The 13,622-nt window shown below is 49.5% G+C and overlaps 1 protein-coding gene across 1 annotated transcript in view; it reads right to left on the bottom strand.

The window, feature by feature from the left end:
• LOC308469563 (carnitine O-acetyltransferase-like) overlaps positions 1–13,389 on the bottom strand; it is a 40,565-nt gene extending 27,176 nt beyond the window's left edge. The window contains exons 1-3 of the mRNA XM_080992198.1: positions 13,219–13,389; positions 8,608–8,829; positions 5,778–5,896 (exon numbers count right to left, since the gene is read on the bottom strand). Of these exons, the coding sequence (XP_080848324.1) occupies positions 5,778–5,896; positions 8,608–8,829; positions 13,219–13,284 (407 nt within the window). The 5' untranslated portion in view covers positions 13,285–13,389. The remainder of the gene's footprint in view (positions 1–5,777; positions 5,897–8,607; positions 8,830–13,218) is intronic.
• Between the last annotated feature and the right edge of the window lie 233 nt (positions 13,390–13,622).

Below are 13,622 nucleotides of genomic sequence, written 5' to 3'. Positions count from 1 at the left end.
TATTATTATTATTATTATTATTATTATTATTATTATTATTATTTACCTGCCCTTCACCCTAAGGTCCCGGAGTGGGTTACAACACTAAGAGGCACTTGGCAGGGGGTTGGACTTGATGGCCCTTGCGGTCTCTTCCAACTCTATGATTCTATGATTCTAAGGCACAGTGTTAAAAACAGCTTTAGACACCTCAAAATCACAAAAGTAAGATGGTTCCCAGAAATGGTCTTCCATCAGTGACTGCCCAATTGGACCCAAATTCAATCACAGAGGCCATAATGGGGGTTGCCCATTCAGAACACATTGCACTGCTCCTCTCTCTAGTTTTGCTGCTTCCCAGACTGATTCTGAGCTTTGAATGGTTTCCCAGGACCCTGGTTCCACTTGTCATCTGATACGTGAACTTCTCGGTTGTGGCTCCCGGAATGTGCAATGGAAATGTCTGCATGGGCACCCATGGGAATTTTTGTTCTGTGTTGTGGGGGTGGAGTACAAAGTAAAACCCTTAAAAGGGGGAGCAGGCTAATTTCTTACCAACAATGAGAAGTACAGGGGAAGGGCTACAGTTCAGAGGCACAGTGTTTGATTTGCAAACAAGAGGTTACAGGTTCAAGTCTTGGCATTGCTAGGTAGAGCTGCTACCAGTTTAGTGTAGACAATACAGAGCTAGATGGACCATAATAATAATATTATAATTTTTTTATTATTTATACAGTACCTCGCCTATCTGGCTGGGTTTCCCAGTGGTCTGACTCAGTATAAGGGCGTTCCTATATCCCTAACTGTGTCTGAGCATTTTGTCCCACACCCTGGGTTCTGTTGTTGTTTAGTCGTTTAGTCGTGTCCGACTCTTCGTGACCCCATGGACCAGAGCACGCCAGGCACTCCTGTCTTCCACTGCCTCCCGCAGTTTGGTCAGACTCATGCTGGTAGCTTCGAGAACACTGTCCAACTATCTCGTCCTCTGTCGTCCCCTTCTCCTTGAGCCCTCCATCTTTCCCAACATCAGGGTCTTTTCCAGGGAGTCTTCTCTTCTCATGAGGTGGCCAAAGTATTGGAGCCTCAGCTTCAGGATCTGTCCTTCCAGTGAGCACTCAGGGCTGATTTCCTTCAGAACGGATAGGTTTGATCTTCTTGCAGTCCATGGGACTCTCAAGAGTCTCCTCCAGCACCATAATTCAAAAGCATCAATTCTTCTGCGATCTGCCTTCTTTATGGTCCAGCTCTCACTTCCATACATCACTACTGGGAAAACCATGGCTTTAACTATACGGACCTTTGTCGGCAAGGTGATGTCTCTGCTTTTTAAGATGCTGATCCTGGGTTCTACAAATTCTAATTTTTTATTTTTTATTAATGAAAGCTGGGAATGTGGGGATTATGTTTCATCTGGGGCAGGGGGCAACCCATGGAAATATCTGTCTCCCTCCCAACTTCACTGAAGGCTGTAAATATTTATTGATAGTATACAAGCACATATTTATTGGGTAGCCTGCTTCTGCTTTAACCTGCTGATGATCTTTGACGTCTGTTTGCTTTTACGTTGTGTTTTGATCTTATTTTGTTGAAAGCTGCCTTGTGGACATTTTGCCAAGAAAGCAGGGTAGAAATAGAGAAAGTAATATTGAAAGATGTGAGATCGCTTTCCTGAGACTTTCCCATATGTTCCTAGTAAGGAGGTTACTCCTGAATTTTATTTACTATGAACCTTTAAGGAAAGGGAAGGTGAGAAATCAAACAAAATCCCTCCTAAAAATAAAAAAGAGGGGGCACCCGGACTTGAACCAGGGACCTCTTGATCTGCAGTCAAATGCTCTACCGCTGAGCTATACCCCCAGCACACAGACATGCCTCAACTGAAGCTTATTTATGGACACTGGTTTTGCCACATTGTTCTCTGCCATATATTTATGAGTAATTGCTTTTGAATATTCCATCTGCAGGGAATCTTCCCAGAGCAGCTTTTCTGGTAGGCAACAAACCCCTTGCATTGCAAAGGGTTTGGGAACATATTCCAGAGCACAGCCTCTGTTGACACAGAGCATGGACCACACACACCTATGTTTGTTTGCCTTCCATCTACAAGTGGAGAACACACCCAACACTTCCTGTAGCCACAGATTATGGGCAATTATTAGTACAGTGGTACCTCGGGTTAAGTACGTAATTCGTTCTGGAGGTCCGTTCTTAACCTGAAACTGTTCTTAACCTGAAGCACCACTTTAGCTAATGGGGCCTCCCGCTGCCACTGCACGATTTCTGTTCTCATCCTGAAGCAAAGTTCTTAACCTGAGGTACTATTTCTGGGTTAGCGGAGTCTGTAACCTGAAGCGAATGTAACCTGAAGCGTATGTAACCCAAGGTACCACTGTAGTGGGATCTCCGGTACCAGTGTTACTGATTTTGTTAAGAAAAGAGCAAAAGTGTCAAGACCTCCAACTTCCCCCCCTGAACCTGAAGAACCACAGAAATGTAGGGCTGAAAGGGACTCTAAGGGCCATCTAGTCCAACCCCCTGCAACACAGGAATATGCAGCTGCCCCATAAGGGATTGAACCTGCAACCTTGGTGTTATCGGCACCACGCTCAAACCAACTGAGCTATCCAAGGATGAAGCATCTCCCAGTAGGACGGTAGCAACATATTTTGCTTCTTTTTGAGGGATTTCAAAATTCATTGGCGAGCTGCCGTTTCCCCTCAACTCTCGCCAGGTCAGAGAAGGACAGGGGCTTGTCCCCACAGTCACACCGGGCCTCAGAGTATCTCCATGGGGCCGAACATACTGTTAGGCGAAAGGAGGTAGGCCTCAGGCAGCTGCTTTTGGGTGTCATGAGAGGGACATTGTTTTTATAGCTTTACTGCCACAGAGAGGCACTGGGGGATTTTCTGCCACAGGGACCAACATAAACTCAATCAGATGGACAGAGAATAATAATACAATGGTACCTTGGGTTAAGAACTTAATTCGTTCTGGAGGTCCGTTCTTAACCTGATGTACCACTTTAGCTAATGGGGCCTCCCGCTGCCGCGCCGCAATTTCTGTTCTCATCCTGAAGCAAAGTTCTTAACCCGAGGTACTAATTCTGGGTTAGCAGAGTCTGTAACCTGAAGCGTCTGTAACCCGAGGTACCACTGTAGTAGTAGTAATAATAATAATAATAATAATAATGGCCAGCCCTTCAGGGCTATGTGCCTTGACATGTGAGGACACAGAATTGCTGCTCCAGTTCCGACAGCAAAATATACAGTCGTACCTTGTGTTGCGTCTGCTTCATTTTGCGTCTTTTTGCGTTACGTCCTGCGGCAACCCGGAAGTACCGGAATGGTTTACTTCTGGATTTCGCCGCTCGCGCATGTGCAGAGGCACTAAATCATGTTTCGTGCCTGTGCAAGCGCAGTCTTTGAGTTGCAGGCATCTCACATTATGGACGGGCCTCCGGAACGGTTCCCGTCCGTAACACAAGGTACCACTGTATTGGTATCGCTCAAATGTTCTGTTCAATGACAAAAATTACCTGCCAAAGTATTTCAAGATTTTACCCACAAGAGGAGGCTTTGGGGATTGGAAGAACCAAAAATGTAAAAGGTGTTTTCTCCCCCCGCCCCACATAAGGGAGCACTGGACTTGAACGAGGAATATGGGGCCTGTCCTGGCCCTTATTGCAATATTTTCCAAAGGAAAAACAATTATACATTTTAACTAACCTGAAACACTGGGGCTAGGGAAGGATAAAAAATGTGAATTCCTCCAAAAAGAGGGGGCACCCGGACTTGAACCAGGGACCTCTTGATCTGCAGTCAAATGCTCTACCGCTGAGCTATACCCCCAGCACAATTGTTCCTTCCCAAGAAGCCATCATAAGGATACAGGTTTGGTCACCCGGTCCACTTTGATCTGCTGCCAGCAACAGGTTTATTAACTGCAGGGATAGCTGTGGTTAATTGCCATCCACCCACTTGGTAATTATACTTCGTTTTACATCATGCTTAACTAGTTCGGTGTCCGGGTGAGCTGATTTCTAAACACCGTGACTCAGCCTGAAGCAGTTGTGCGACAACCCGGATTCAAGCCAGGGGTGTGTTCACACGGACAGCTTAAATAAGAGCTGCTGCTGCAAGATTAACACGGCGTGGCGAACCCGTGCTATCCGGGTGTTGCAGAACTACAACTCCCACAACACCTGACCACTGGCCATGCTGGGAGTAAAACTCTGGCGAGCCAAAGGTTCCCCCTGGATGAACAGAACCCATCTGGCTAGGTCTCCCCAGACACTCTAAAAAGTCCTAAACTGTCTTGGTCCAGTATACCTGAAAGAGCGTCTCCACCCCCATTGTTCTGCCCGGACACAGAGGTCCAGCGCCGAGGGCCTTCTGATGGTTCCCTTGCTGCGAGAAGCCAAGTTACAGGGAATCAGGCAGAGGGCCTTCTCGGTAGTGGCGCCCGCCCTGCGGAACGTCCTCCCACCAGATGTCAAAGAGAACAACAACTACCAGACTTTTAGAAGACATTTGAAGGCAGCCCTGTTTAGGGAAGCTTTTAATGTTTGATGCATTACTGTATTTTAATATTTTGTTGGAAGCCACCCAGAGTGGTTGGGGAAGCCCAGCCAGATGGGCAGGGTATAAATTATTATTATTATTATTATTATTATTATTATTATTATTATTATTACTCTGGGCGGCTTCCAACAAAGTATTAAAAATACAATAAAACATCAAACATTTAAAACTTCCCTAAAGAGGGCTGCTTTCAGATGTCTTCTAAAAGTCAGATACAATGGTACCTCGGGTTACATACGCTTCAGGTTACATACGCTTCAGGTTACAGACTCTGCTAACCCAGAAATAGTGCCTCGGGTTAAGAACTTTGCTTCAGGATGAGAACAGAAATTGTGCTCCGGCGGCGCAGCAGCAGCAGCAGGAGGCCCCATTAGCTAAAGTGGTGCTTCAGGTTAAGAACAGTTTCAGGTTAAGAACGGACCGTCGGAACGAATTAAGTACTTAACCCGAGGTACCACTGTATTGATGCTTAATTTGCTTTTACGTTGTTGATCATGAAATCAATTTACCGTATTTTTCGCTCTATAAGACGCACCAGACCACAAGACGCACCTAGTTTTTGGAGGAGGAAAACAAGAAAAAAAATATTCTGAAACTCAGAAGCCAGAACAGCAAGAAGGATCGCTGTGCAGTGAAAGCAGCAATCCCTCTTGCTGTTCTGGCTTCTGGGATAGCTGCACAGCCTGCATTCGCTCCATAAGACGCACAGACATTTCCCCTCCCTTTTTTGGTGGGGAAAAAGTGAGTCTTATAGAGCAAAAAATACGGTAAATAACATGTTGCATTACCTGATTTTCCTTCTGCCTCAGTCCCCTTTTGATATGCCAAATGCTAAGTTATCACAGGATAAAGATGCATTATATGCTCCTTACACTGATGGCTCATTCCTTCGAAAAATTGATGTGGCACACACTTGTTTGTTACTTTAAGGGGCTGCCTGGAATCACGCTGACACCTTCCTTGACACCTGATGGGAGGGCCTTCCACAGGGCGGGTGACACCACCAAGAAGACCCTCTGCCTGGTTCCCTGTAACCTCACTTCTCGCAGTGAGGGAATTGCCAGAAGGCCCTCACCTTGAAGCTGGACCTCAGAAGTGGGTTGTGCAGGGAACGTAACCTGAGCAGCCTAAAGCCAAGGCAGCTTCCCCACCGACTGCCAAAATTCCCCACCCATCTTGAGCATCCATCCATCCCTCACCCACTGCCCCCTTCCTTACCTCAGTTGTCCTTTCCAGTCATTAAAATCCTGCTTGGGCAGCACGACAGCGGGGCTGGAGTGAACAGCCAGGGGCAGGCGGCTTTCCAGGTACGCTGACTGAACCCACCAGTCTGTGATCTGGAATGAATGGGATACAGTTAGAAGAAGAGTTTGGATTTGATATCCCACTTTATCACTACCCTAAGGAGTCTCAAAGCGGCTAGCATTCTCCTTTCCCTTCCTCCCCCACAACGAACACTCTGTGAGGTGAGTGGGGCTGAGAGACTCCAGAGAAGTGTGACTGGCCAAGGTCACCCAGCAGCTGCATGTGGAGGAGCGGGGAAGTGAACCCGGTTCACCAGATTACCAGTCCACCGCTCTTAACCACAACACCACACTGGCTCTCAGTTAGGACAAGGGAATACAACACTTCTCTCTGCCCTGATGTGTCACCCCCCCACCAGGGCTTTTTTCCTGGAAGTAGTAGCAGGAACTCAGTTCCGGCACCTCTCAGATGGGCGCCATTGAGGGAGGTGTTCGTGGTGAGTTTTCTAAACCACCAAGCCTCTTGTGTTTGCCAATGGAAGGTTGGCAGTTTGAATCCCTGCAACGGGGTGAGCTCCCGTTGCTCTGTCCCAGCTCCTGCCAACCTAGCAGTTCAAAAGCACACCAGTGCAAGTAGATAAATAGGTACCACTGTGGCAGGAAGGTAAACAGAATATTCTGTGCGCCCTGGTTTCCATCACGGTGTCCCATTGTGCCAGAAGTGGTTTAGTCATGCTGGCCACATGACCCGGAAAGCTGTCTGTGGACAAACGGTGGCTTCCTCAGCCTGAAAAGCGAGATGAGCGCCGCAACTCCATAGTCGCCTTTGACTGGACTTAACCGTCCAGGGGTCCTTTACCTTTTTCAAGAAAAATACTGGTCACCCCCATCCTCCAAGTGTCTTTCACAGCTCATTTATGGTAGGGGTAGTGTACCTTTGTCTCTCCTGATGTTGCTGAACTATAACTCCCATCCTTCTTGGACAATGGAGGTGCTTCCTGATGGGAGTTGTAGTTTAGCAACATCTGGAGGGCCAAAGATTCCCCACATCTCATCTGGTTTCTGGTTGGCATCCCTCTGTCTCAGGAGACAATGGAGGAGTGTGCCTTTTGGGGGTGAAGTAAAACCATTGGACGATTGCAGCGCCTGCTGTGACTGTAGAAGCAGGAGAGACATATTTTGTTGCAGCCGGGGCAGATGAAGGCGTCCGGTTTTGCTGTTACAAATGCAACATGGCATTTCTTCTCTCTGTGCTCCTCCCAGCGGCCATTCCTCCTCCGGTCAATGCAGTGGCGTAGCGTGGGTTGTCAGCTCCCGGGGCAAGGCAAGTAATTTGCGCCCCCTAACCCGTGGATTTTAGTAGGGGCAGAGAGCTGCGAGTGCGAATGCGCCCCCCCCAGATGTTGCGCCCGGTGCGGCCGGCCCCCCCCTGCACCCCCCACGCTACGCCACTGGGTCAATGATATGGATGCACACAGCATGGCTGTCTGTTTCCAGGTGCTGTTGTTATCTATTGTTATTATTAATTTGTGCATGAATTTTTATGTGCATAGCGCTTCACAGAGCACAACAGGGCAGGTCTCTGCCCCAGAGAGCTTACAATCTAAAATCTGGCACAGGTGAAACAGAGGAAGGGAAAGGAACAGGAGGAGGGGTTAAAGCAGGAGAAGAAAAATTGGAAGCTAGACTTTATGTTAAGTGTTGTCAGTGGCAGCTGGTGTTGGGAGGAAGGCAAGGAGCCCAATGGCAGATGAGAAGGGCACCTTTTCCAAGCCTAGTGGGTGCTTACCCAGTTTCAGGAAGGAGGCGTCATGGCTTTGACAGGTCCCTAAAGTCCTCCTTACTGGGCTATGGGAAGGAGTTTTAAGGGCTCTAGGACCCTGCCACAGCCTCACGCCTCCTTCCCAAAGCCCAGCTTCAGCCAGCGCCACAAGGGCTGGCAGGAGGGCGTCAAATGGCCTTGCACAGGTGGCAGATTACCAAGGTCTGCTCTTGGGCCGTGCCCTGTCCGTCCTAACGGAGCAGCTACGGCACCAACTTTAAAACAGCCATGCCTTTCCCCAAATCATCATGGGACCTGTAATTTGTTATTTAGGGTCCTGGGAGCTGTTAGGAGACCCTGATTCTCCTCCCAGAGCTACAACCCCCTGCGTTCCCGGTGACTGTGAAACCACTCTGGAAACTGTGTTGTTGTTGTTGTTGTTTAAATTTGTGTACCAGCCTATACCCGTAGATCTCAAGGCAGTTCGCAACATGAAATTACAAAATATATACAGTGGAACCTTGGTTTTCGAACATAATCCGTTCCGGAAGAGTGTTTGACTTCCGAAACGTCCAAAAACCCGTTGAGAAAATTGAAAAACATGCAGCGGAAGCCATTCGACTTCTGAGGCGCATTCGAAAACGGAAGCAATTACTCTCGAAAACCAAAGGCCCAGTTAAAAAGGAATAGTTTCACCAGGCACCTAAAGGTGTATAACAGGCACCCCCAAACTTGGCCCTTCAGATGTTTTGGAACTACAATTCCCATCATCCCTGACCACTGGTCCTGTTAGCTAGGGATGATGGGAGCTGTGGTCCCAAAACATCTGGAGGGCCAAGTTTGGGGGTGCCTGGTGTAAAATGAAGCTGCAGTTCCCAGAATCCCTTGGGGGGAGCCATGGCTGTTTAACATGGTAGCATAGCTCTTTCAATGTATGCAGCGAATTTGCCCGGAGAGCTCTGCTGGGAAGCCCCACTGCCACCGGCAGCTTCTTCCTGCTTTGTGGGGTCTCTCCGCAGAGCCCCGGGTCCCCCTTCCTTACCCAGTTCTCCATGCGGTCCACCCGGCGCTGCAGTCGTGCTTGGAGCCTCTCGCCCTCTCCGCCTGGCACCCCGAACTCAGCCAGCAGCTGCTGCGTCTGCTCCAGCTCCTCTGGGCTCACCAGCGGCTCCAGGGAGCGCAGGTACCGGGCCGTGGTCTCTGCCAGTGAGGGCAAGGGCTGGCGAGGGAGCGGGAAGGATGAGGCATGCCTGCAGTGGAGTGTCTGGAAGGGAAGAAAGGGCAGAGTCAAAAGAACAGTCACTCCCACCCAAGAAGGGTCAGAAATTCCCCAGGTGCCACAAGGAGATTTCTGGGTGCTGACGTCTCCATCTGGCTAGCCCCTTCCTACTACTACTACTACTACTACTAATAATAATAATAATAATAATTTATTATTTATAACCCGCCCATCTGGCTGGGTTTCCCCAGCAACTCTGGGCGGCTTCCAACAAAATATTAAAACACAGTAATGCATCAAACATTAAAAGCTTCCCTAAACAGGGCTGCCTTCAGATGTCTTCTAAAAGTCTGGTAGTTGTTGTTCTCTTTGACATCCAGTGGGAGGGCGTTCCACAGGGCGGGTGCCACTACCGAGAAGGCCCTCTGCCTGGTTCCCTGTAACTTGGCTTCTTACAGCAAGGGAACCACCAGAAGGCCCTCAGAGCTGGACCTCAGTGTCCGGGCAGAACAATGGGGGTGGAGACGCTCCTTCAGGTATACTGGGCCGAGGCCGTTTAGGGCTTTAAAGATCAGCACCCACACTTTGAATTGTGCTCGGAAACGAACTGGGAGCCAGTGTAGGTCTTTCAAGACCAGTGTTATATGGTCTCAGCGGCTGCTCCCAGTCACCAGTCTAGCTGCCGCATTCTGGATTAGTTGTAGTTTCCAGGTCACCTTCAAAGGTAGCCCCACATAGAGCGCATTGCAGTAGTCCAAGTGAGAGATAACCAGAGCATGCACCACTCTGGCGAGACAGTCCGTGGGCAGGTAGGGTCTCAGCCTGCGTACCAGATGGAGCTGATAAACAGCTGCCCTGTACACAGAATTGACCTGCTCTTCCCTGGACAGCTGCAAGTCCAAAATGACTCCCGAGCTGCGCACCTGATCTTTCAGGTGCAGTTACCCCATTCAGGACCAGGGAGTCCCCCACACCCGCCCTCCCCCTGTCCCCCAAAAACAGTACTTCTCTCTTGTCAGGATCCAGCCTCAATCTGTTAGCCGCCATCCATCCATTTACTGCATTTATAGCCCACCTTTTTATCCAAGGAGTCTATGGTTCACACACCCCTTCCTCAGATAATCCCTACGACGACCCTGTGAGGTAGGTTAAGAGGCTGCAACTGACTCCAAGGTCACCCGGTGAGTTTCAGGACTGAGTGGGGATTTGAACCCTGATCTCCCAGGTTACCTAGTCTGACACTTTAACCACTACACTACACTGGCTTCCTAGAGTCCTTATGCTATGGGACAGCTATACAGTGGTACCTCAGGTTACAGAAGCTTCAGGTTACAAACTCTGCTAACCCAGAAATATTACCTCGGGTTAAGAACTTTGCTTCAGGATGAGAACAGAAATCACACAGCAGCAGTGGGAGGCGCCATTAGCTAAAGTGGTACCTCAGGTTAAGAACAGTTTCAGGTTAAGAACGGGCCTCCAGAACGAATTAAGTTCTTAACCTGAGGTACCACTGTAAATATAAAGCTGGGAAATGTAAAATGTCACGTAGAAAAGGATCTGATTTTTTTTTTATTGATGCTTGAATTTGATTTTTTTTCCTGGGTTGCTTTATTTGATGTTTTGATGCGTTGTAAACCGCACTGAATTTTCTTCTTTAAAAAATAAAGCGAAAAATAATAACAACAGCATGAATAAAAAATTTCACTGTAAAAAAACAAAGGCACCTAGCCATTACAGCGTGGTGACCGTAACCTAGGTTTAAGGTAAAGGGTAAAGGTAAAGGGACCCCTGACCATTAGGTCCAGTCGTGGCCGACTCTGGGGTTGCGGCGCTCATCTCGCTTTATTGGCCTGAGGGAGCCGGCATACAGCTTCCGGGTCATGTGGCCAGCATGACTAAGTTGCTTCTGGCGAACCAGAGCAGCACACGGAAACGCCGTTTACCTTCCCACCGGAGTGGTACCTATTTATCTACTTGCACTTTGACGTGCTTTCGAACTGCTAGGTTGGCAGGAGCTGGGACAGAGCAACAGGAGCTCACCCCGTCATGGGGATTCGAACCGCCGACCTTCTGATTGGCAAGTCCTAGGCTCTGTGGTTTAACCCACAACACCACCCACAGCCCTTCAGGTTTAAGGTACCATTTGGCAATTAGCTTCTGTATCTGAGTTTCTAACACTCCACTCAATAAATATCTCCAGTGGCTGCTGAGATTTCCCCAAGGGCAAATCCCCACAAACAGGTTTTAATTAAGCCGCCTTTGTGTGCTGCCGACCCAAAAAGACAAAACATGTACAAAGCTCTGCCTCTTGCCCTACCCTCAATAAGGCTCTGCCCTCAGCATCTATGCACAGCACAAACAACGAGTTCTATGCAGAGGAAGCCCATTTAAATTAATGGTCCTACGTCAGTCATGACCACTAATTTCAAAGGGTCTACTTTGAGTTTGACCAAGTATCATACCGCTTTAATCAGCTCCCCCGCCCCTCAAATAATCCTGGGAACTGTAGTTTTGTTAAGGGCACTCAAAGGTGTCAGGATGCCTTCAAGAGAGCTACAATTCCCGGAGTTCCCTGGGAAGAGGGGTTGCTTGTTAAACCTCTGTGAGTTCCACCCTTTACAGTGCTACAATTCCCAGCACCCTTAACAAACTAGTTTCCAGGAATCTTTACAGGGGGGTTTTTAATGAGTAGACTGTAGATAAAACAAAAGGGGAGGGATGTGGGCACACATTCTTAGAAGTCTGGTTATAGTGAGGAATAAGAGTTAATTGAGGGAAGCGGGTGGCTCTGTGGGTTAAACCACTGACCCTAGGGCTTGCTGATCAGAAGGTTGGCGGTTCGAATCCCCATGACAGGGTGAGCTCCCGTTGCTCGGTCCCTGCTCCTGCCAACCTAGCAGTTCAAAAGCACGTCAAAGTGCAAGTAGATCAATAGGTACCGCTCCGGTGGGAAGGTAAACGGCGTTTCCGTGTGCTGCTCTGGTAACCATGCTGGTCACATGACCCAGAAGCTGTACGCCGGCTCCCTCGGCCAATAAAGCAAGATGAGCACCGCAACCCCAGAGTTGGCCATGACTGGACCTAATGGTCAGGGGTCCCTTTACCTTTACCTTTACGAGTTCATTGCCTCTGATTGGCAGCTGCTTGGGAATGGAGGTGGGAAAAGACTGTTGTCCTCATGTCCTGCCTGCGGTCATTCTATGGCAGTGGCATCGTCTGTCTGGCCACTGCGGCAACAGGATGTTGGGACTAGATCAGGAGCTGAGAAATTTTGCCACTCAGAGAGGGCAAATTCCAGGAGTCACTTTTCAGAAGCAAAAATGTGGTTGTTTACATTTACGGTTGTGCAGTTGGGTACATCCCAGTTATACAAAAGGCCGATGTTTCTGCATGTCCCAAAACTCTTCATCCAGGCAAGCAAAACACAGAAGGAGGGCCGGTGAGAACTCACAGCTTGGCAAAGAGACCCGAGGGCCCAAAAACGAAGCTTGGAGAACTGCCTTTCGCAACTGTGCCTGAGGTCCCCCATTCCTGAACTAGACAGGCCTAGCAGGAATCTTTGGGTGCGTACAAATCACATTTTAAAAGCACCTCCCCAAATCTTAGGAACCATCATTTTTAGAAAAGGGGTCTGGGAATTGTAGTACCGCGACTGGTAAACTGCATTTCCCAGGATCCCGGGGGCGCTGGTGGAATGTGATTTAAATGCAAGGTGCATGCGCCGCCTTCCAACACAGGAAGCCAATGGCGGAGCGGGAGGAACTGGAAAAAGAGGTGGCACCATGTTCAGAGGGGCAGAATCGCAAATGGCTTTGCTTTGGTGTTTTTTAAATAAGAGTTTTGCGGTTTTGCTCTGTCTGGCGCGGCCCCACCCGTTTGTATCCTAAGGGCCTCTCTCCACCCACTGCAGTTTCTCTGGGCCTCTCCACTCTCACGGGCGCTGCGATCATCTGAAGGCTAAACTCGTGGCAACTTTCTCCTTCGTCCTCTGTGCAAGAGCCGTCCACCTTCCTCCCCTTGCAGGCAGACGCTCGCCATATGGAAGCCCCGAGGGCGCGCACGCTTTGCAAAACAAACGGCGCTTGCCAGGGGGGCGATTCCCTCTACCGCCCACTATCAAATGTGGGGAGGTTTTTTTGGGGGGGTGAGGCTGGATGCGGGGTTCTCCATTTCCCAACTCGATCCGACTCCGTGCATAGGCTTCCTCGTGAGGAGAGAGTCGTCCCCACCCCCACCCCCGCCGAGCTCCCCGGGATTTCCCACCCAAGTCTGCGCGCAAAGACGATCCCCGCGCACCGCCCCTTCCCCATCTTGCAGACGCGGCTCCTTGCACGTCCGCACGCGGGCAACGTGTTTGCAAAACAACGGGCTCCGCCCACGCTCGTCGGGATCGCACGCATCTCTCTTTTTAAAAAAGCGAGGCTTTCCACTCACCGCGGATCTCAGTCCCGGGGGATTCGTGCGCCCCCAAGCCCGCCACATCAGCCTCCACCTGCCCATCGCCGGAGTCCCATGCGCCCTCCCGAACAGCTATGGGGTTCGCAGGGCTGCCTTAGGGGGCGGAGGGAGGGTTTAGGTGGGGGCGAGACAGGAGGGCTGGTTGACCCGGGTGCAAATATTTGTCATTTCCTGAAAAGGAGGGAGGAAGAAGATGGTTGGGAAATGGGGGTGGGGCTTTCTCCGCGTGCCCCCACCCCCCACACCAAATGCATCCACGCGCTAAGGTCCTGGGATTTGCTGTGCATTTGATCTCGAGCCGTAAAAACAACTGGTGTTTTTTGCTGCAAGGGGAAAATATGTTTCTGTCTACGAAGGAACGGAAAGTGTTGCAAATCTCT

The sequence above is a fragment of the Podarcis pityusensis genome (assembly GCF_964106645.2).
Source record: "Podarcis pityusensis genome assembly, chromosome: 2".
NCBI classification, from domain to species: Eukaryota; Metazoa; Chordata; class Lepidosauria; order Squamata; family Lacertidae; genus Podarcis; species Podarcis pityusensis.
Note: the sequence above shows the minus strand (reverse complement) of the source record. Positions and strands in the feature narration are given on the sequence as shown.